This window comes from Neocloeon triangulifer, unplaced genomic scaffold (assembly GCF_031216515.1).
Source record: "Neocloeon triangulifer isolate White Clay Creek 2 clone unplaced genomic scaffold, ASM3121651v1 ptg000012l, whole genome shotgun sequence".
Taxonomy (NCBI): Eukaryota; Metazoa; Arthropoda; class Insecta; order Ephemeroptera; family Baetidae; genus Neocloeon; species Neocloeon triangulifer.
The window spans coordinates 12,561,454-12,585,017 of record NW_026775554.1 but is presented as its reverse complement, the minus strand read 5'-3'; the positions used below and the strand labels follow the sequence as shown (position 1 = coordinate 12,585,017).

Sequence of the window (23,564 nt, the reverse complement as noted above, 5' to 3'; positions counted from 1 at the left end):
TGTGTAATTTACGCTCGAAAAAGCAGGCAATTTAGTTGCGCACCAGGGCCAAATTTGATTTGAGCAAATTGGGTTGATGGCGTGTGGATGCTCATTTATTCCGAGCAGCATCTATCTCTTACCTGCGATGCGCCGAGATAAGGCCCTCAGGGAGGCAAAACACCAAAATTCGCGCATCTGCTTTCACGTGTGTGGGATAATCTGACGAGGGAGATCGCATGCACATCCCGATATAATTGGCCCCTTCACAGGCCAGGAACCAAAGCCATCACTCAAATCTAAGCTTATATCTTCATTTCTAAGATAAGCCTTAATTATTTTCAATTTCATTGTTGTGAATTGTCTTATTGAATTTTTTAAATAAAATACTAAATATTTTGACTTTTGTATAGAATATACTAGTGAGTCAATTGGTTGAATATTTATTACAGCTAAAAATTGAAAAAAAAAAATTAATGCTTATTTTAAATTAAAATGATTTTTTACTCCATAGAATTCAAAACCGCTGCATCAATAAACGTGGTTTTAATATTATGAGCTTTAAAATAAATTATTTTAAATAAAATTTGAGCACTAAAAATAGTAAAAAATATTAAATTTTTAAGTAAATTTGTTTGATAAAACAACAATACAAAGTTAATGTAATGGAGCATAATATATTATTAAATTTATGGGCAGAAACATGCAAGGTATTGCAGAGTAGAGATATTGCCAGAATGGAATACTAATTTGTGAACATAATGAATTTGAGACCATAATTTTGTGTTTACGCCCAAGCCTATTAGTACCGCACGTGGAAGTAGAGATGCATCCGCAGCAGACTACATGGTGGGTGTTGTCAAATTAATTATCCGGCGTGTGCGGTGGAGACTAATAATCAAGCATTAATGCTCACGGCGCATCGGGGAACAAGGGCTGTGATGGGTGTGCCGCCGGGCAGAAATATATATTCGGATTTTCGTCCCCTCCTCTTGGCTGCATCCGATACGAGATGCGCAATTTAATCGAGTCGTCAAGCGCAGGAAATTGGACAATTGCAAATGACCATCGCTATTTATCATTGCTGGGGGATTTAAAAAAATTATATTTAACATGAGATAAAAATTGAGCTAAAATAAAAATAAGAAGTCTATCTTATGACGGGTTTGTACTGAAGTTCAGTGCTGTTTGTTTGCAATCTTGAGTTTTTAACATTCCAAAGAAAGTCCTAGGCACGGCTTATCGCGAATCTCTCCCGTCGAGGAGCAGCTGAACAAACTGCCGAGCCCGTTCATCAACTCGACATGCTAAAGTCGAGTGTCAACGCGAATGAGAGAGACTGCCGTGAGAGCACAGTTTTTTTCTATGCACGTCAAGCGTGGCCATCTTCAAAGAGGAGCGCCTGAACAAAACAGAGTTAGGCAAACCAGCTCGGCACACGTGACAAGCAATTTGCCTAAGCTCTGCTGGCTGGTCCGGTGCTGATGGAGTGCAACCCATTCTTCGTCGCTCTAGAGAGATGCACTCTGCATTCATAAAACGTGCCTCTTTTGAAAACCTGCACCGAGCATTTAATGTAGAGTAAGCAACTAACTATTTTTACTCCTCGTGTCGACAAACAAAGAACGTTCACTTGACCTGGATGATTGAAGTACATCTCGCCTGAGATTAATTAAAAATTTCCACCTCTGCGCCCTATTCTATAGAAACTGAGGAGCATGAATATCTCCGCTGTAACTTCATACCTTTTTTTCATTAAAAAATGAAAAGATGTAAATTAATCGCATGATAAATTCCTGGAATGGATGGATAGAATTTTTTAACACATCATGGTATAATATAACTTTACAGTAAAATAGTGAAAATAGTGGTGATATTTATCATTCATATATGAGCAGCTTTAGACAAGCATTCACGTAAAAGATAAATATTCCACTAACCCTATATTATATGTTCCGTTTTTTTTTTTTTAATATATTTTGCTAAATATTTTGTCTTATTCAAAATTAAATTAATTTTTTATAAAATTATGAAAGCTTTTTGCTTATTATATCTAAATGAAGCAGATAAACATTTAAAATTATTTCAGTGAAACCGAAAATTCCCACAAAATTCTCGTTACTTATTTACACCTGATGTACCTGTTAAATGAATTATGAATTGCATTTTTCTCTTTTGTGTATGGCAAATTCTATAATTTTATTTTTATAATTATATATGATTGATGTATTATTAGTCAGATGGTATATCAAAAAATAAGTCAAAGAAACTTTGCAATTAAATGTATATAAACATTAACAAAATTCTAGTTAAGCTAATACAATTTTCATGTTGTTGCAGTTTCGCAAGTTGCTGGTTTTCCGCAGACCTCGAGCAACACCGGACGTCTCTTTTTCCGCGGCCAGGAGGTGCCTACGCTGGTAAGTGCCGCTATTTCAATCTATTCTGCCCCTTTCCCGACCGCAGCATAATGCGAATCTGTCTGGCGCGAAATAAATTCGTCCATCCGTCGGCGGACTCTACTGCTCTGGAGCGCAGCTTACGTTTGGGTAAAGCGGCTTTCAGGCCCGACACCGGATATTACCCTCTACCTTTCGCAGCCAGGGGTGCAAATAATTTCTGTGCAAATGTTTGCTCATTGTTCGGGCGCTCCAGTTTAATCACATTTTTGCTCTGACAAGAGCGCGCTCGCTGCTGGCGTGCGGAACGGTGCCGCCAGGTGCTGTTTTTAGGCAGGATTAATATTTGATTTCCGTGTGTAGGAAAACTACCAGCTGCTTCTGTTTGCCAGTTTTATCACAATTTGGGAAGTTATAATTTCAGAAAATTCATCCAAGTTCATTGCAGAGAAAATTTAAAATTTCTAGAATTTAAACTAATTCTTTCATTTTATAAACAAAAATGTAGCAAAAACTTTGATAATTTCAATTCATTTCTTTTTTTTACATAATACACATTTTAATAAGGGTTCTTTTTAAAACCATCCCATTATGGTTCGTAATTAATCAAATTTCACAGTCAATTTAAAAATCAGTTTGTTAAAAATATTTGATAATTTCCTACAAAGCAAATGTTGATGACAAAACCTAACAGAATTATTAACTTTGTTTGCTTTCTGCAGATTGTTTCTAAGTAGAAACTTTTGTAGAAACTGTGTCGCTATCGGTCTTGTTTGCCGACCGTAGGCCAGGAGCGTACACGGTGCGTGAGTGAATGTTTTCGGACGAAAAAGTGCCACGGGAGGGAGCGTGGAGAGGATGGCGAAGAGCACTCGTCGCCGGAGAGAGTTTTGAAAGGCTGTTGTATCAAGCAAATAATGAAGAGATATGTTTGCTCTACAGAAAGGGGGCGCTCGTTCGTTCGCGTCAAATGGAAAAGGCCTGTTTCTTCGCACCCGCATGGTTTCTGTGCCCAAGAAATAATCCTCTCTCTCTCCGGAGAAGCGCGAAATTTTGTATACGCATATTTATGAGTTGCGTTGAATTTCAAAATTCGCAGAAAGTTTCTTTTGGGCGTGTCTCTTTGTATTTCAAACTTGCGATTTTGCATGGAGAGGCACCAAATGGAATGTCGCAAAATGATGATTTTAGAAGTCGTTCTATACTTGATTAGAGATCAAAATTATTTCAAGGGTTACAGCTTAATTTTTCCTATTATAAATTAACTTTTTGGCAATGCCTACGTCTCAGTTCTCAAACTATTATTTAAATGATTTTACTTTTAAATTTTTATTATTGTATATAATCCTTCGTTAAGAATTAGAAATTCAACTACATAAACCATCAATATTCGCCTTTTAACTACACTGTAGAAGTTACTGGAAGTTACTGATTTAGTTGTTAAAAATAAATAAATGAAGATTATTAAATTTACACAAGGCAATATCTGCAAATATAGTGAGTATATTTAACAAAATTAAATCTCTAAGTGCAAATACTTTATAATTTAACTGATTAAATTATTTTATTATGTCTTTTTATGGACAGTTAGAAAAACATAATTTTAAACTAGATTTGGTTTTATTTGATAAGTTTCAGTGAACTTATTATGGTTGAATTATTTTATAAATTAGTTAGAGTAATAATGGCACTCTGAGATATTTTACACTTAAGAACAATACAATTCATTTTTATAATTCCTTTTTTTCTTTTCATATGATTTGGAACTTTGGATAGCTGACAAAATCTCTTTGATGCTTTTCCCTGCATAAAGACGAGCAATCTCAATGCAAGATCTCTTTTTCATACATTCGCGTGCCTTAAGCTTGGAGAAGTCCCAAAACTGATAAGATGCCAATAAATAGGAATATCATTGCGTAACTGGAGAAGTTATCGAGCTGCTGTCTCTTCCACTCCTAGTAGGGTTGGATTCAAGATGTTGGAGCAAATGTGCTTTAAATTCTTGCCCTTCTCGATTGTTGCCAATTCGAATGAGAGGATTCGCAATCAGTTTGAATCAAGGAGCTGATTTCAGTAGTTATTTGCCAAAGCTCTCGCGCAAGAGGATTATCCAATTTGCTTCTAGAGACAGACAAAAGCAAAGAGAGACGCTGCTGAAGTCGACAATCTGGCTGCTGCTTTGTTAATTAAAGGTTCGTCGGCGGTCGGTGCGCCGCGAACCGCGACGACGTGTTTCCACGGCGCCTGTCTCCGTGTTACAACAAAAAGCACTCGACTGTGCATGAATTGTTCGTCTGCTGTCTGCCTCTGCAGAAAACGCGCAATTTTTAATTCAAAATCGATCTCAAGAACGGGTTTTAGGCCAAGAGGCTTTAATGAAGGAGATGGGTGTCGCTGCCAAACTGTCAAGAGCAAAAGCGTTCTTACAGGAATATCTTGTTAATTAGACTCATCGTGCAGGCGTGGGCATGAAAAGAACACACATTAGGCCGGATGGAATTTCCAAGAAAGCGATGAGAATTTCAGTGAAAAAAAAATGAAGAAAATTGCAGAGCGTGAAATTCAGATGTAAATTTTTTAATGAACCAAATTGAACTAAATAAATGATCTAAAACAGATCGGAGTAATAAAATAATTTTTTTTTTAAATCAGTTTAAATTTAATTTAAACTCCTAACGAGAGAAAGCCAGTCAATAAATTTTTAGTCAAATTTTAGTCAATTTAAATAGAATATTTAACATTATTACTTCGCTGGGCTCAGAATTTTGCACATCAATAAAAAAAGACGAAAACCACGCATTTTCTACATAACTTGGAATCCATTCGAAGATATTCAGACATAAGAAAGGTACTTCAAACCTAACGGGAAAATAATTCTCAAGGCAGTAAAGTGTTTTACGATCGCATATCCATCCATCCGTTCTTACGATTGCTTCCTTTCCCATCTGCATTCAGGCCGTTTTATGTCAGTCTTTGAAGTCGACAAGCCGACAATTGATGACACGCGCCCGGAGATTATATTATTTTTCAGTGGCGGGGCAACAGGTGCCGAATCCATCAATGTGCCAACGCAATATTTCATTCGCTGCACCTTTTGTGTGTTTGTGTGATATCATAATGTAATGTGCGAATCGGGTGCCCGAGGCGCCTGCATGATCATGGCGAACTATTTCATCGGCTGGCAGGAAATTGGAAAAGTGCAGCGCCAGATCTCGTGAGAGATTTATCGTCCACGCGCCGCTGAGAATTTACTTCATATTTTGGCAATCTTCGACCCCTCTCAAAGACGATCTCCTTTACCAAAGGAAGAAGAATAAGTGCGGGATTCTTTTTAAGGGAGTTTTTTTTATTTATGGTAGATAGAGAGATTGAAGCAGTCACTGACAAGAAACATTAGTGTGATCACTGATCACCTCTGCACTTATTATATGTTATAGTTAATATTTTAATTATCATCAATCAAAATTTCTATTATACAATCATTATATTTAAAGGTTACCAGCATTTCCGTAGTAGAATTATGTCCAAGCAAAGTAAAGAAAGCTAGCAGGATTACCAACTAATTATATAAAATTTCATAAAAAAAAAAACTGCCTTTTATACACAATTAAAAAAAATTCTACAATTACAAGAAGATTCCAATTATTTTTTACAAGCCTAACTTTCCATTCTACTTATTCCCTCAGGTGACAAAAAGCAGAGAAGCATCGAAATTTGCTACGAATCGTGCTTTTCCTCGGACCCTTGCAGCTTACTAGGAATTACGGAGATTGTGGTATTTTTCCACTTCATCACTAATGCTCGCAGAGGCTTAGTGTCCACTCCGGCTTTCCTTTCCGTGTTTGCAAATGCGGAATAGGCTTTTTAGTCAAGGAAAAGTATTTTTTGCTTCCCACGCTTCATCTGATCGTGAGATGAACAACGCAACTTGTATAAACAAGACGAAAAGTTTTCCCTAATTCCATTTTAAAATAAAAAATTGTATTTAATTCTCAAAGGAATCAAGGCACCATTTAATTTATTTTTCTGCGCACGCAAACAAGAAAAGAGGTTGCTGTTTGCTGTCTGTGTCGCCATAGCATAAAAATACGACGTTCCCATCATGTTTATGGAGGAGCATTTGGCAATATTTGTCGTCCGCTGGCGAGTTTTACTCCGTCGGGCAGAATAAATCTTGCGCACGCCAGAGGAGCGAGAGAGGCCCGTTTGTTTGTCATCTGAAATGAAAGTGCGCATTTATTTATTTATTCAGCAGCGGCGGCGGCACAACATAAATTTATGTGCGAGAGAGCAAAGCAGGCTATTTGGCTCGAGGGCCATTCATATTTATTATTTACCCTTTTCGAGCTCGACGCCATCGTCCGCTGTGTTTGAGTCGCACACACGTGCAATTTTCCATAACTTTCTGCTATTTTCAGACACGTTGAGTCCATAAATCAGTTTTCCGCCTTTCCGTGAGAAATGCAGATTTGGGTTGAGAGCAGGGAAGGACGCGCCACCTAATCCGCTCACGAAAGTAAAATTTTTCTTCTCTCTTTACGACCTCCAGCCTAAAAAAGAGATTTCACCCGCAGACATTTTTGCCAGCTCGGTGAAATTTAGTACGTCTGACAGAGTGAAAATTCTATTTGCAACGGGCGAATTTGTTAAGAGCAAAGTGCGGGAAAATTGTTCTCGAAGAGAAATTTTAATAGTTAATAGAATTGAAAAATGTAACATTTTTTTATTGTAGATGAATTTTTTTAATTTTTCAATGTTTCATGTTTCTACGTTAGAATTTTTCAATAAGAGCCCAATTTTATTAAGTAAATTTATATTTTTCCTACAGTTCACTTTTTTTTAATTTATATTTGATTTATGGAAAATCTTTCCAGATATTTAAATAAGTTATTAATCAATATAACGGATTAAAATGAAAATTATTGCGTTGAAAATAAACCATGTTTTCTAAAATTCGTTAAATCACGTTTATTAAAATTTTTCAAATCACATATATTAAAATTTATAATAGAACCATTTTTAAATTTCGTGAAATCACTTTTTTTTTAAATTCCTCATATCCCAAAACAAAATCTTTGGAGATATTTTATAGCACCTCTTAACCATTCTTATCCACATATAATTCGTCTTAAACGGGCAATTATTTAGCTGAAACGTTGAAACTTTAACTCGAATTTATCTCCGTTGTCAACTTTGCAAGCGGAGAAATAATTATCAGGTGCTATGTTTGCGCAGTTTAGAATGAATGTTTCACGCTGGCTTACTTCCGCTCGATAAAATTTAATAGCATTCCCAGCAACTTGCTTGCGGGAGAATTAAGAACTCTCTCGCGGGCAAGTTTGCTGATCCTGCTGCAAAGTGCATCGCGCTTGCCAACGAATAATGCACACAGAGCGGAGATTTATGCAACATTTGTTCTCGAATGCGACCCTCGATCGAACAGAAACACGTCCATGTAGCCTCGCGGAAAGAGAGGCGAAGTTGAGCATCGGCTGCATCACTACCAGGATTTAGACTTTTAAAGAAAAGTTAGTTTTGGATATCTGCAGGCGTTGGAAAAGTTTTCCAGTGCATCCTACTTTTTAAGTGGAGTTTGGCACTTCTCGCTTTCCTCACCTTGCAGTTATTAAAGGAATGCTGCTTTATTTAGGCCAATGCGGAGGTTAAAAAATCTGCCAAAGAAATACATCTATTAAATTACTTTTTGTCAGCATAATTGATGAATTTCGTTGTACACAAAATGACAAAACTGAAAAATACTAGCCTATATTGCAAATGAGGACGTGAAGGTATAGTTCATATAAATATAAATAAACTATTTTAAAATATTAATAAAATAATTTTAACGTCAGTGAGTTTCTTTCAATTTAAAATAAATTCTAAAATTTCTACACAAAGAGAATCCCGCATACTTACGAATTCTGTGTTAAAAACAAATTGGACTCCGATTTGCTAAGAAAGCTTCTTTAATTTTTGCTGCAGAAACGACACTCAAGAGCTTGTGCTACTTTTCTCAACCACTTCTGTGAAAACTTTTCCATTAATCTGGCAAAAAAAGAGGTTTACTCTATTCATACTACAACATTGTTATGGGAATTAAAAGAGTGCGCGTCAAGTGAAGGCAAATGAAAGAAGCAGCTCCGTTTCATTTTGTAAAAATCTCTAGCTGCGGGAATTATTGTACTACCCAACGAACTAACTCTATTATTCCATTTTCCAGCTCACAGGATCTGCGAAAGAAACCTCATTTCTCATTTTCCCACGAGTGGCGCTGTCACATTCGCAGAGATTTTTTCGTGCACACAATATGATGATTACATTGTACACGGGACGAAATGGCATTTCTTGCTCGGAATGCAAATTCCGCCGAGCCGAGACTAATAACAATGTTGCTAATGTAGCAACACTACAACAACGGTGCGCTACAAAAGCCAATTTCAGCCGCGCCTCTCCTGGGACCACCGAGAGCAAATACGGACCGAAATAATAATGACCACGTATCGGTGCATTATGATGTTATGTTGGCACGACGTATTGCATTATATACAGCGGGTATTTATCTCGCGATTACATACACTCGTGCCCTGTAATTCCAACTCCCCCGCTGACCCGGCTTGATTTCATGCTAATAGAGAGACGTTTTGATTAATTTGCGTGTTAACATGCAGACTTGCACACGTGTGCGAGCAGCACAAAATTTGCCACGGCTTTGATGCTGGGGAACTACATAATTCATCAAACTAGTCAGAAGTATGATTATTATATTTAATTAATAATTAATGCTTCGACCCTTAATTATATATTGAGATTAAATGCCACTCTACAAAATTCAATTTATTATGCATTATTTCATTTAACTAATTAATGTTCCTTTACTTTCATGAGGTATTTATTACCAAATAGTGCATGATCTAAGTAAACTTACAGATTTATTTAAAATTCTACTCAGAAATATAAATTTTTAATTAGAACATGATTACCAGTTTTAAGTTTTAAAAATAAGAACAATTTTCATCTTCTTAATTACAACAAGGAAAAATTTTAAAAACAGTTCCTCTAAAAATTATTAGAGACCAAAGACAAGAGCTCAGCTGAAAGTGAAATATTTTTTCGCTTGACTCTCTCAATTTTTTTAAATTTTCAAGTGAAAACTGCAATAATATCATTAATAATTGTGTTTCTTTCGCAAATATATAAAATTGTACTTTACATTTATAGTGTACGTTCACATGAGTATCGATTCTTGATAATTACATTCGTATACTATTATTTGCAACTATATGGTTGACCAAACATTTCTGGATAATGAGAATGATCTCACTATCGCTGCCTGCCAGTTCGTATCAAGCGGTTTTCTAAGTTGGTCCATCAGTTTATCCGGTGGTTTCGCATCCCATGGGTCTAACTCTTTGAGCGCTCACTGAGGAGCGGCGTGAATAATAAAAGGCTTTGCAATTCTCACCAGCAGCCTCCGCAAATCCTCTTCTCGCATCTTTATCTCGTTTTTGCAGCTGCACTTAATGCAGCGCGTTGGAAATTTACACCCGCTCTTTGTGTGCAAACCAACAGCTAGATGTGTGCGGGAGAATTGAGAGGAGAGCGAGAAATTCCTCCTTTCAGTTACTCTCTTCCTTGTGTACTTGTTTTTTTGCCTATCTCTAGACAGCTCCTGACGTCAGTTGGTCTGGCTCGAAGACATACATTTTCATTCTATTTAATCGCAGTTGAAAATAAATTGTTTTCCTGAGCAGATAAAATCGTTGAGGATGTTCCCAGATACTATATTTCTAGTAATTTATGTACTCAAATTTTATTATGCTAAAACACTTACAATAAGAAATAAGATAGATTTGTCAACTGTGGACGTTCAATTTAGAGAATGTCCTCCTTGAATAATTTCGTATACATCAAGATTTAAAATAAAAAATTTAGTTTTGATAACTTTTCATTTTCGGTTTTGTAGATATCCGAATATTTTGCCATGCTAGAAACAATTGAACTTTCCCTTAATTCATAGATTATGTTATTCTGGGAATTGGCCGATAAATTAAAACAAAGAAGTCGCTAAGGAAGAAATTTAATTTAATCTCATGAAAAGCATACTTTCAACACGCAGCAAAATTTAGCGAAATGTCATTTCAAGCTGGGTCGAGCATTGCCAAAATTATTTACAAAACACGCAAAGGCAGCGAAGTCGGGCGCACGTTATTAAAAGAGGCAACATCAAAAGGAGAAACTCACTTTTCTGCATGCTCGCCAGCCACCCACTCGCCCACACTATTTCCGACGTTTTGCTTTTCTTTTGAGTTCTGCAAAGGAGTGGCGGAGGAAAATAAGAAAAGTCTCTTGTGTGGCGCGGCAGCAACAAAAGTCATTTCTTTGCCTTTGGCTGGAACACAATGATGTGGCTTTAATTTCGCCCCATCTCAACAATTTCCACTCCAGCACCTCGTTCGCCTTTGACGAGCTGCTCCAGAAGCAATTTGTGACTGAACTTGCCTTTCTTCCTTTAAATCGGTCTCCCAGCAACGCGCCAAAGTAAATTCCACCCATGAATTGGCCTCGGGTCAATTAGGCGCTTTTATTGGCCAATCCCTCGTTAAAATTCCACCCGCCGGAAAATAACGCGTGTCATTACTGCTCTTGTGCAAAAAGAATGGCCTGCTACGCTCCTAATCAAAAGATTCAGAGCAGGCAAAGCGTCGCAGTCTATCCTTTGAAGTCGAGAATTCATTTGGAAGTATAATCAGGTCACAATTCGCCGGCGCAGGTATTGACAAGGGAATAATTAGCTTTATACTCGGCTCAAGCCTCTGGGCATTCCAACGCTTTGCCCTGACAGTTTGTTAAAAAAAAAAACAGACGAGGAAAAAATCTTGGAAAATTTGCATAGAACATCAGGTTTTTAACAACGGAAAATTTTCCACAATGAATTTCACGTTTAATCATGAACGATAAAAGCAATTTTTCTAATATAACAAAAAAAAAGCTTAATAAAAATATCAAATGTGATTTCAAAGTTGCGTATGAAAAAATAATAATAAAACATCAAACAAAGCTATAAATAGATTTGGAACAATTGGAATAAACATTCAGTAACTCGGGCTTTTTCCCTGGTTGTTTTTATTAAAAACCAAGACCGGTTTTAGTCACGGCCTGCGATCTTATTTCATGAGCAAGAAAAATAAAAATAAAAAATCAGAAAATTTAAAAACCATATTTTTTAGCATAACAACGAGGAAAAACCTGAGTTCTTCATTTCCATGATCATCTCCTTGAGTGTCAATTTCTTCAAGCAAACATATATTAAAGTAAAAAATTTAATTTTAAATTTTGAATTTCAAGATTAAATTTTTCTGTGTATTTTAGCAAGCATGCATAAATTCTGTGTTAATATTATAATGAAATAGGGAATCAAATGAACAATGTTGAAACACTCTTATTGCCGCCACTGGAAAGCATCCTCTCTTAAAATTGTCTATAAATAACTGATCAAATGAGAAATTTGAAATTGGTCACTAAAATCAACTGGGTCTGCATGAAATCAAGCACTTGCAGCGAAGCTTAAAATAAACAGAACACTGAGCGATATTCCCACAAGTCTTTAAAGCAACATGCTGCACTACTTTGACGTTCCCAACGCCCCGGGGTCATTAATAACGCAGCCCTTGCCCTGAACGTCAACATTTGACGCAGCAACTTCTGTTTGGTCGTCGCCTTGTGTGCTAATAACGTAGCACTGGTTTGTGTGCGAAACTGGCAAATATTTTGCGTTCTCCTCGCGATGGTCGTTTTAATTAGAGTGGAGGGAGCTGTTCTGGTTTTTTGTGGCAAATTCAATCGCCGGTGTTTGAGTACAATGCCTGACGAGCCGTGAAATTGGTGCAGTATCCCTGATGACTCCAACGCCTGTTTCCCTTTTTAATTGATTTTGATTTTTTTCTATAAACAATTCAAACACACCCTACTTCCCTGAAATTTTTTTTGTATTTACTGAACATGGTGCTGTTTTTTGAAAACGTATTTCTTTCGTTTGAAATTTTCCAGTTTTTATATCTTCATTATTTTTCTAAAATGGGCTTTTATGATTTGACAGTAAAAAGCATGCAAATATCAATTTAAGTTTCATTTATTAATAAAAATATTTATAATAAAAGCAAAACTAAAGCTAATAAAATTATTTACAATTTTACAAATAAAATAATTCAGTATATTAAATTATTTTAAATTCCATTTTTATTGAATAAATTTTGTAATACCGTTAAGATTATAGTAGTTTTTTCGCCCATTATGCATCCTAATACTCAATATGTAAAAAAGAAAATCAATAAAAATTAAATAAATTGTCTGCATTGGTTATTTATTCCTATGTAAATAAATTATTTCTTTTTAGTGGACTTCAAATAAATACTGTGATATATTTTATTACTACTCATTTTATATTAATGTTGTAATATTAATGTTTACTTTTTGCAAAGATGCAAAATAAAATCTTGAATTTGTTCTTCTATGTTCTTCCATGAAAATAAACATTTTTTTTTTAAATTTAGAATTTATATTGGTAAATTTCTCACTTTAATTACGCACTATTTAAAATACACATGAAACGAAATTAAAACGAAAATCGAAAAAGCGAATTAATAGACCTTGTTCCGCGACTTTGTTGAAATATCTGTCCATAAAGAAAGAATGCGCAGAAAAATATTTGGAGGGAAATAGGATATCCTACTCAAACGCAACGCAGGGCACTATTGAAAAGTTGGTGTTTATTTGACCAAGACTGACGTGACTTGGAGCTAAGTAGTTAATGCACTTGGTTCCAAACTGGTAGTCGAGTGAGTGATTTTGCGAGTGCTCTTTCTCGGGTCGGGTTGCAAGTTTGGACAAACACAATGAGGGCTGGTTCTGCTCTGGCGAACGGGATCTCGATTTAAGTGGTTTCCGCAACTGTTGTCTAGCGAGAAATTCAGACCTGAATTGAGACCCGTGCAGATCCATTACAGTAGTTAATGGAAAACTCTGCCGGCGGTCCTCGCAGATTGAATTTCATATACGTACAACACAGCCAGAGTAGAGCTTGTTTAGTACATTAGCCAATCAGACGCATTATGCATGCATCAGTTTGCATTCGCTGGAGATTCATTTGCATTTGACATACATTCAAATAAAGTCAACGTTCCACCAGTGATTGCATTAAAAACTTTGTTTGTTTACTCGCGAGTTTATAAAAATGAGGAACTTTTTTTAAAGTTTATCATTGTGTCTGCTAATGAATTGTTTATAAAAATTGAAATAAAATTAATTCATAATATGTTGGTGCAAATTGAAAAGTTTGTGTTCAAAATTTAATTTGCAAAAATTTCAAGTTAATTCAGAACAAAAATGAAAAACTCTACCGCCAGTTGAAAGCAATAAATGGAAAAACCACGTCCAAGTGCTACAGAGAGATTTTTTTATAAACAAAATTCAATTTAGATTTTTTTCCACAAAATGTCAACTGCTGCCGTATTCAAAAAGTTTCCATGCAAAACAGAGTCATTTGTTATTTTTAGCTGTCAGATTGAGGTTTGCCATTTTTTTATTGCTCACTCACTCTCGGACCAGTAATTCCTCGATGCCAGATGCAAATCACAAGCTCGACGTGCACCACATGCAAATCATCGTCGGTCAGCTAAAAGTAAATGCACCAAAGCGGAGGCAGCGATTGAAAGCATCCGCTCCAGTTGGAAAAGCGTCGCTCTTTCGCGGAAAGCCTTGTGTAGCAAAAACCTCGATTTTTTTGCCCTGCTTTCCTTTCCTGATTTGCCAGGCAAACACAAGTCGGCGTGTCAAACGCAGCCGCTGGCTGTGGAAAAACCGACAGCTTGTTAGTTAGCAGGTGAATCAGCAAAAAGCAAGCGTTCACCTTCCTTCCAGCCCGCAGAGTTTCTAAACCTCGGCTGCCGAAAGCGTGTTTTTTTTAGCACCGCCAAGCAGTGGCTTATTTGAAAGTCTTCCCTGCTTTTTGGGCTAATTAATATGCTCTTTGAAAATCACAAGCGTGGAAACACCGAATTCGTGCCTCCAAGCTTTGCATAATTTTAAAACAACATTTGGATAACCTGCTCTTTACAAATATTAAAATGTATTATTTTTCACCACTTTTATTCAAGTTGAAATTAAAAATAACTTGGTTGCATATTTTGAAATGTTAGATTTTGGAATTCCTCCTGAATTTTGATAAATTAAGTTATTAAGAAAAGAAAAACACATTGAGGTGGTGTGTCTCAAATTGCTAAAGAACTATAACATAATTAAATTGTCTTATTTAATATTTTTTTATAAATTGTTTATGATTTATGATGCACTATACAGGAATTTGAAAATAAGAAAAAATTTACTTCATTAATAAGAAATTTCAATCATTCAGAACAAAAGAAAAATAAATGCGCAACAATGAAAAAGTTGTGATTTTTGCATGTTGCATAATTATGTATTATAATTAATAGTTTCTGCAATATAATGAAATAAAATTTGTGTCAAATACTCATTGAATCATCAATAAAATATTATTAAAATTGACGTTATAAAATAAATATATATAGCAAAAGGTTTTTTGTGCACATTTTTGCACTCACTAAATTTCCCCCTCCGGAAGCAAAGTGCGAAACGACACACAGCACGTTTTTCACCCTCTCTTTTGCACACAAAAAGTAAGCGGCCCGTCTCCTTACTTTTTTTTTCTTCCTTTCGCTCTTTTTTATCGGTGTATCGATGTCTGGAGGCCGCAGTTTCCCCATCCACATGTAATTCGCTTTTGATGCTTTTTCGCTCGGCACTTTTGCACTCGCCTACGATTCTTTTATGGCGCTGCTCACGCCTTCCTGCGCGACAACCAAAGTGCAAGGGCTGCCGGGCAAAATTGTCGGCCTGCGATATTATGTACTTGTGTAGTGAGTGTGTTCGCTCTCTCTTTTTATGGCCAGCGCCATCACATTCATATTACAACCGGGCGACACAACCACTTTCGAATGCTGTGACCTTTGCCGGCTGCTCCCGAAATGTCCTGCCAGATAAGCAAGAGACGAGCACCGCAAACGACAATGCTGCGTTTGATGTGCCGCCCGCGGGGCCACCCTTATCTAATTGGGCGACCTTATCAGACTATGTATTGGGAGTGGAAGAGGTTGAAACAAAATGAAATTTCGGCGAATGGGCGAAAGTGAAAAGCATTCAAATTTGATGGAGTCTGCGGGAATAGGGAATATCGTTATCTTTGTTTTGTTTTGTTTGTTCCACCTATTATATAAAATATTTATGAACTATAGGGGAGAAATACCTGTAAGATATAAAGATTTACTATTAGATTATTTTAATTTTAAAACATGTCAGGCTCTACTAACGAATTGCAACGATGATAAATAAGAAATAATATATCAAAAATGTTTAAAACTAAATTCAAATATGTTAATCAATTTTTGTAAATATTTACAAATTAAATTAATCGCTAAAAGGTTTAAAAAGATTGCTGTTTTTTTTTTAAATAAATTAAATAATAACTAAATAAAATAATTATCAATGAATTAGTTATTTGGAAATTTTCACAGTAAAACCTAAAACCAAACTTTCTAAAAGTATGTGCCATCGTCGACTTTTAATCTTATTTTGAGAGGAAAAAAGCACGACGACACTTTATTGGCACTTTTTTGCAGGCGCAGTGTGTCCCATTCCCCTGTTTAATGGTGCGTCCAAAAGCCTTAATTCCCGCTCGTATTTTGTTCCAGCAGGGTGACGATCCTCTAGAATTGGAGCTGCACAGGCTTCGAGAGCAACCCGATGTTGAAACGGAGCCGCGGCAGGAAGAAAGGGCTAGAGCCGAGGCGCAAAAATCGCTTTATGAAGGTAAACAGAATTTTTATTGGATTCCCCATCGACTCCCGTTCGGCGGGTCTCAATTGCTTTTATTGGAATTTTATCACTCTTGCCGCTCAAGTTGTTGAGCGAGAGGCGGCCGCTTTTTTTCGCTATCTCTGCACCAACCACTCGGGTGAGCAGTGCAGATATTGAACGGAGAGTCACACGGGCAAAATTTATAAGAATATTTTGCCATCAAATTTTTTACTTAAAAGTTAGTCAATTTTGATACTTTTGCCTAAGCATGTTTTATTTTTAGTAAACCCCACAAAAGTAAATTTTTTAGTTGATTAACTATAAGTGAAATTATTTTAATTGTACTTATTTTTTATATTTAAATTGCTATAAATTCAGTTTAAAAAGATTCCTCCAGAAATATGTAATTCCTTTAATAAAATAAATTCATAGAAGTATTAGTTAATTGGAATAGTTGAATTGAGCAGAGACACCGAAGAAAATGATGGTTTCAGATTTTAGAAAAGCGTATCTCCCTTCAGCATCTGCAACGGGCACAGTTGTTGGTGGTGTATCGATCTACTCGTTCTGAAAATGATGGAATTCCACGTTGTGGAAAATAAAATTTGAGAGCGAATTCGACGATCACAATAGTCGACAAGGCAGGAATTTTCCAATGTTGTGTATTGAGTTAAAAAAAATTGGTTCGGCGCATAAAATGGCTTGTAACTGCCTCCTTTCGCGGCGGCAACTGCCGTATCGATTTTCAATTTTCTGACTCTTTTGACACATCCCGCGAAAAAATTACATTCTCGAGGGGGAAACGACGCCGCCTCTTCCGTTCCGATTGAGCGCTAATAAGACGATTATTATTTGACTGCTCTGCTTTTCCACCGCAAACCGCCAAAACCTCGTTTATCAAGAAACGCCGTGTTTAAGCAGCTTGTTCGCCGCCCCACAATGGGGTGTCGTCAACAGCTGCCGTCAATTAGGACGCCAGAAAGGGCCGAGCAGGTTTCGGCAATCTCGCCGGCTCTGCCTTTTTGCGGTCAAAACCTCGCCGTGGGGAACAACTTTGCCAATTGTCTCTGACGCAGAAATCAGTTCGGCGGTCTCGGGTGATTTGGCGAATTATGCACAAGTCGTTTGTTGAAATGAGTTTCGCCGCAACTGGTCCGTCCGCAAAGTTGGTTTATCACAAATTGATGGAAACTTTATTACATCGATTCACTTAAGTTTGACTTCAAAAGCAATCAATTATTATAATTTTGTAAATTTACCCTAAAATATAGCAAAATTTGTTTTTAAATTTACCATTTATGTATGTATTCCAAATCACTATATAAATCATGGAGTGATAACGTTTTTAAATTAATCATACAATTAACCAAATTTTTTGAAAACCATTCATTTAAAACTTGTGTAAGACCCAATCAGTTGTACATTTCTTAGCCTTTTTATAATTTTCAGTTGAATCTTTTATTTTTAATTTTGAAAGTTTATCAAGAAGTATTTTTGGATAATTTAATTTTGATTAGTAGTTTGAAGTTAACCAACTCCTTTCATGGCAATAATTTTCTGAAGATGAGTTTTATTTATTTCTTATGTATCAATTTCTATTTTTTTTTTATGCTTTTATTACATTTCTATTGATATTATTACTGTATGATAATATTGCTGTAAAATAGCATTAGTTGAATTTCCCTTATAACAATTAAATAATTTTTTTGCAATGCATGCTTATTAGCCTAATTTTAGTTTCTATAAAGATTTTAATTCAATTTTGATAAATTTGTTTAACCAAATTCATAGCATGAATAAACAAAACAGATATATCGATGAATTTTCCGCCACCAGCAGTGTCAAAGGTCCCTATTGCAGTCAAGGACACGAGCAATTCCCCTCGTAAGCCCCTCGCAGCTTCAGTGTTTGGCGCCGCAAATAAAACTGACTCTTTATTTGGTGGCCCATAATAAGCGCGAGAGAGCAGAATAGTCAGGGGTGCGCGTATATTTATATTTCTGGTGGCGGGGTGCGCGTGACCCGACTGCCGATGCGTCCTCTCGCGTTGTTTCCCAAACGTGCCATTTAATTAAAAATTTGTGCCCTGTTCCAGGTTCAAACGGCGGCGTCGCCCTCGAGGAACAGTTGGCGCGACTTGGCGAGAAAAACTCGCGAGTCGTGAACGAGCCCCAAAACTCCGAGGAAGAGCAAGAAGATGGAGAGGCTGGAGTGGAGGAGGACGCGAGTGAAGCCACCGAATCCAGTTCTGCAGAGGAAGAAGAGGACGAGGAGGGCGATGGGGATTACGACGATGAGGTTAATAGATTTGTGCGCTTATTTTTATTATAAATTTTTCAAGTATAACAAAAATTAATACGTGAAACCAAACGCTTAAAATTTCTAAATAAGGGCTTTGATTTTTTAGAGAAATTTAAATATATTTATTTAAAAGCAAAACTTACTAAATTTAAATTAATAATTAACAAATAAATTATTTTTTCCTTCTCTTTTGGAATTTTTTAATGAATTTTAAAAATTTATTCAATGTACATATACGATGTATACTAATAAACGGCAAGTGAGTTGCGAATAGGTCCATACAAGGTGTGTAATTTTTTGTCTGGCACACTTTTAGGATTCCGGCAGCCTACCTTCGACGGTGCGTCCCTTGGAGTCGCCCACCCCATCTCAAAGGGCCCAGCCCTGGGTAGCAGCACGCACGGTGCAACTCGGCAGCAACGAAAAGGGAAACAATTACAGTCGGCAACCAGCGAAACAAAACGACGCTCCCCAGGTGCGTATTAAAAAGTGAGAGCTGCGAGCGAAAAGAGAGAAATGATGAAAAAAATAATACGGCCTGGGGCGAAAAGAGGGTGGATGAAAGCGACGAGCAACTCGCTCTTTTATAGTTCTTTATATTTTTTGCCTTTGTTCCGCTGCAGAATGATGATGACGGTGATGAGTCTGGCGAGCGCCTTTTCAAAATGATGGTCGACCTGGCAGAGCACCCGGCGCAGTGGCAGAAAGTTCACCAGGAGCTGCGTAAGTTGGCTCACATTTATTTTATTTTAATGGCCTTATTCAAACCTGGAGACGGAATGTGATTATTTTTTATAATTTTATTATTTTCTTTTAATTAATGAAGATCAAGTAATTTAGGGAGTTGATACAGTGAATTTAGAATTCTAAATTAAATTACGTGCCTTAATTACATTCAAAAGAAATTGGTAGCAACTATGAAAAATTAATCAATCATTAAATAAAATATTGTCAAATTATAGAATTTCCATAAAAACCATGTAGACAGATCAATTAGTCCAAAGATGTTTATATTTATCCGCATCTTCTTAAAAACCAGAAAAGGCTTTTCTTGTTGTGACGTTGATCCCCTCAAGAACAATGAACATAGGACCGTGAAAGGAATGGAGGATCAGAGAACCGCAAAAGAGTTGCCCACGTCGTGATAGGGAAGTGCGGAAACGAACCCAATTTTTCGCCAGCTCACTTTTTCCCGATTTCGCATTCGCTCGCCCAAACAAGTTAGTCGGGCGGCGAGAGTGAAAACAATGGCCGCACTGAGACTCCCCGAGGTAATTTCAGAAGCAGCAGCCGCGCGTCCCGCCGTCGCAATCCAATCCGGCGTGATCGATTTTCGTTAAAAATCCCGCTCTCGCGCCATAAACTCGACTAGTTGGGAAGTTAATTTGGAAATAAATTGCGTTTTTTCCGGCACGTCTCGGCCAAAAACTCTCTCAAGAATATACTCCCCTCGATTGGGGAAGTGCTAGAAGGCACTCATGATCACATCCGACTGGTGGAGATTTATTGCGCGCGAGGGTAACTGGCCAAGTTTAGGGAAAGGGAAAGGGCGTGAAAATTTCAGAATACTGCGCTAATGCGCTTATACGAGAAAATTAATTGAATTTGGATTTTTTTTTTAATTTTTGTCGAGTTTTTGTATCTTTATATGCAAAATCGAAATCAGAATGATTATTTTATTTAAATCTACTGAAGGTCTGAGCATTTTTTTTTTATGTTAAAAGATTTTGTGCATTGAAATAAAAATAAAATTATTTATAAAATGAGAACATTTCATTTCAAAATTTTGGGGCCTTTTGATCTGCTGTTTTATTTCTCACTGCCCTTCTCATTCAGCTGGTGCGCCTTAGATTTTTGCTTCCTCCATATATAGAACACTACTCGGTACTCCCGCCAGAGTTAATCACGTAAGCTGCGAACTGATGCGTAAATGTTTGATCCCATCGGGACAAAGAGATGAGACTTGGCTTTTATTTCGGCTGCTCTCTCTCCTCCAACTCTCATCGGTACGTTGCGAAAAAGCGGGCCGTGTGCGGCGGCCCATTACTTCATTTATTCCCACAGAAACTTTCCGACCAACCGACGCGCGGCGGCTCCATGTTATTTTATAATCATGCAGAGCGCGCAATTTTCATTTGCGATATTGATAAGCTTTTTGATTAAATTTGCTGAGATGCGCGAGAGTGGCTTTCATCGGAATGAAAAACATCGCTTTTTTAGCTGGGGTAGAACACACCAAATATACGCAGTTCGCGATCGGTCCGCAAAGGATTAAAAAACGTAAACAGGCTGTTACTGTTATTGGTTTTCGAGGCGGAACTAATCAACTTGTGCTGTTTGAAAAGATAAAAAGGAACTTTTTTTTCAATATCTGCAGCAAAGCATTGATCTTTTGGCATAATGAAAGTTGTGCTTAGATTATATAGGTTCTGAAAAATGCTGATATTTGATATTTGTCTTTAAAAAAACCGGCTCGGCTGTCTTTTTACACATTCAGGAATTAATTTTTGAAGCTCCTGCCTTTTTTAATTGATTCTAAATTCATAGTATTTTTAAGCTAAACACTTTTTTTATTATATTATTTTAATTAAAACTCTTAAGAGCAAATAAATTAAAATTTTCGCTCAAATTTTTTTTGTTCTTTTATTTTTCAGAGCAACTCGATAAGGAACTTGTGGCTTCTCGAAAGTTGGCGGCGACTGCCAACTCCTCGTCATCCACCCCCGTAAAGTTGAGAGAAGGGGTGGTCGCTTTGCGTCACCCCAATTTGCGACTTGTGCCTCGCATCCCTGACACCCTTCTGCTGGAGAACGAGATGGACAAGGCGCGAGAGCGGTATTTGCAGTCGCTACAGAAGTTGATAAAAACGACGGCCCGACCGACAACGACCACAACCACCGCGGCACCTTCCACCCCTGCCAAGAGTGGCCAAGCGGAGCACCATGGCGGAAAGCACACACCTCAGTTTGCTTATCACCGAGTCACCTCAAGTCCTTACAATGAACAAGGGTATGACTGTCCTAGTCTGTGAACTAATTATTATAATAAACAATTTTAAACGCCATAATAGTATAAGGAGGACATGAAATCTAAAATTTTTTTATAATAAATAGCAATAAAAGTTTCACATTATATTGGATTTTATGAATATTAACTAAATGAAATCTTTAAAAACAATTATTTTCATTCTTGAAATTATATTACAGTATCATAATATAATGGAAAATATGTATAATGAACATTTTATTATTAAGCAGAATTTTATTTATGTAAAAAAAAATTTACTTTCTCTCTTCATTACAAATAAATTTATAATTTTAATTCATTTCAATTTATGATTTATAGGACAAGCTCCTCACAAGTTCATCACTCGCATGCGTTTGTGGCAGTATCTGACGTGACCCCTCCAAAATTGAGAGGAAAAAATCTTAAGGAAGTGGAGCCTCAAAAGGTGAAATATTTCCGAAAGATTCCCAAACAGGAAACTTCATGCTGTCTGTTTCTTCTTATCTTTTGAAGGTTGCTTCCCAATTTGCGATTGATGCGACAGAAAACGCGAGTGGAGTGAAAGCGAGACTGCCACTGCACAGGGTCTCCTCGTCCGCCAGTGCCCCTGCCAGCACCGGCTCATTGGACGAGCCTGACACCCCTGTGCCTGTGAACATTTCTGTTGACGACGAGGAGCTGGAAATCGAGCAGCTGCTCCTCTCCCTGCGAACGCCACCCATTAAGGGCCAATGGAACCATCAGAGAAACAAGGACTGGGTCAGAGTACGTATGAAAATCCTGAAAAGGTCAAATTATTTTATTGATGGCAATGATGCCGTAATTTATTCTACATATAAGTTTTGATTAAAGAATCACTATTATTGTCAAAATATTCGATTGAAATTTTGAAAGCAAAATTAATAACATCAAACTGATTTCAAATTCCTACGTCAAACAATTTATTTTATGAATTTTGAAGCTTTTTTTAACTGTTTAAATTGGGAGCTATAAAATATTTTTTTTTTTAAATTTTAGAAGTTACAAGAATATTTTGTTTTTGGTTTGAAAGAAAATTAGCGTCTGCAAAAATTTTGAATTTTTTTAACTAGTTCTGAAAAGCTTTTGCTTTTAGCTACATAATTTTTTTATCGTGTTGGTTGAATAGGGCTATTAAAGACAAAAGTGTCAATTAAATTTGTCAGCAAGCGTACTTTATCCTTCAAGGGCACTTGCACGGTGTTTGATTTCAGGAAAAACTGATGCTCCTTGAAAGGCTTCACTCACACCTCAGGCAAAAGTGGCAAATTGACGACGGCGTCGAGAGACCGGCGTCTGACGAGGCGATGCCACCAAAAAATCACCCCCTAAGTGCCCACAGCCAGCACCACTCTCAGTCGCCTTTGAAGCGCCAGTGATTGTCTTCACTCAGCCTGATCACCAGAGAGGACCAATAGACTTGAGGATAACGGACGCTAGTTGGCAAATCGCGGGGGTGAATTTTCAAAATGCTCTTTTGCCACATGAATTGAAAAAAATTACAATAACGATTTAGGATTTGAAAAATATATTCCCATTTCGAATTTAGACAGTGAAATTTTATACATAAAATATAAATAAATATATATTTTGCGAAATGAAGTGGAAGGAAATCAACTTAGCTAACAGTTAGACATGCTGCCAGAATAAAAACTACTTAAAATCGATGTGAGCCTATTTGTAAATAATTCAAATCTAAGTGTTTCAAACCGAATTAAACTGTACCGAGAACGCTCACCACTGTAAACTGAGAATTAATAAAACTGTTGAATTTATTGTTGATCAAGAAAAATTAACATGTAGAGGCCTCAACCTGATGTTGGCATTGAATAGCGCAGTGTCTTTGTGAAAATAAAAATGCTACTTGACGCCCCCATCAAATTAAACCAAAGGAGATTAAAGTTATCATATAGCATTTTTAACATTTGGTGTTCCATGTATCATTTAATAAATGACGGCTATATTGTTAACAATGGTTTTTATTATTGTTGA

The 23,564-nt window shown here is 36.7% G+C and overlaps 1 protein-coding gene across 2 annotated transcripts in view; it reads left to right on the top strand.

The window, feature by feature from the left end:
- Positions 1 to 23,545, top strand: part of LOC132196890 (uncharacterized) — a 74,159-nt gene extending 50,614 nt beyond the window's left edge. Inside the window, exons 2-10 of one of the 2 annotated variants that reach the window (XM_059619826.1) lie at positions 2,320 to 2,399; positions 16,145 to 16,259; positions 18,343 to 18,545; positions 18,865 to 19,023; positions 19,172 to 19,271; positions 21,203 to 21,557; positions 21,894 to 21,999; positions 22,068 to 22,319; positions 22,787 to 23,545. In XM_059619826.1, coding sequence (XP_059475809.1) covers positions 2,320 to 2,399; positions 16,145 to 16,259; positions 18,343 to 18,545; positions 18,865 to 19,023; positions 19,172 to 19,271; positions 21,203 to 21,557; positions 21,894 to 21,999; positions 22,068 to 22,319; positions 22,787 to 22,951 — 1,535 coding nt within the window. In that variant the 3' untranslated portion in view covers positions 22,952 to 23,545. Of the gene's footprint in view, positions 1 to 2,319; positions 2,400 to 16,141; positions 16,260 to 18,342; positions 18,546 to 18,864; positions 19,024 to 19,171; positions 19,272 to 21,202; positions 21,558 to 21,893; positions 22,000 to 22,067; positions 22,320 to 22,786 lie in introns of both variants that reach the window. The other variant, XM_059619825.1, reaches the window with a different exon arrangement.
- The last annotated feature ends 19 nt before the right edge of the window (positions 23,546 to 23,564 follow it).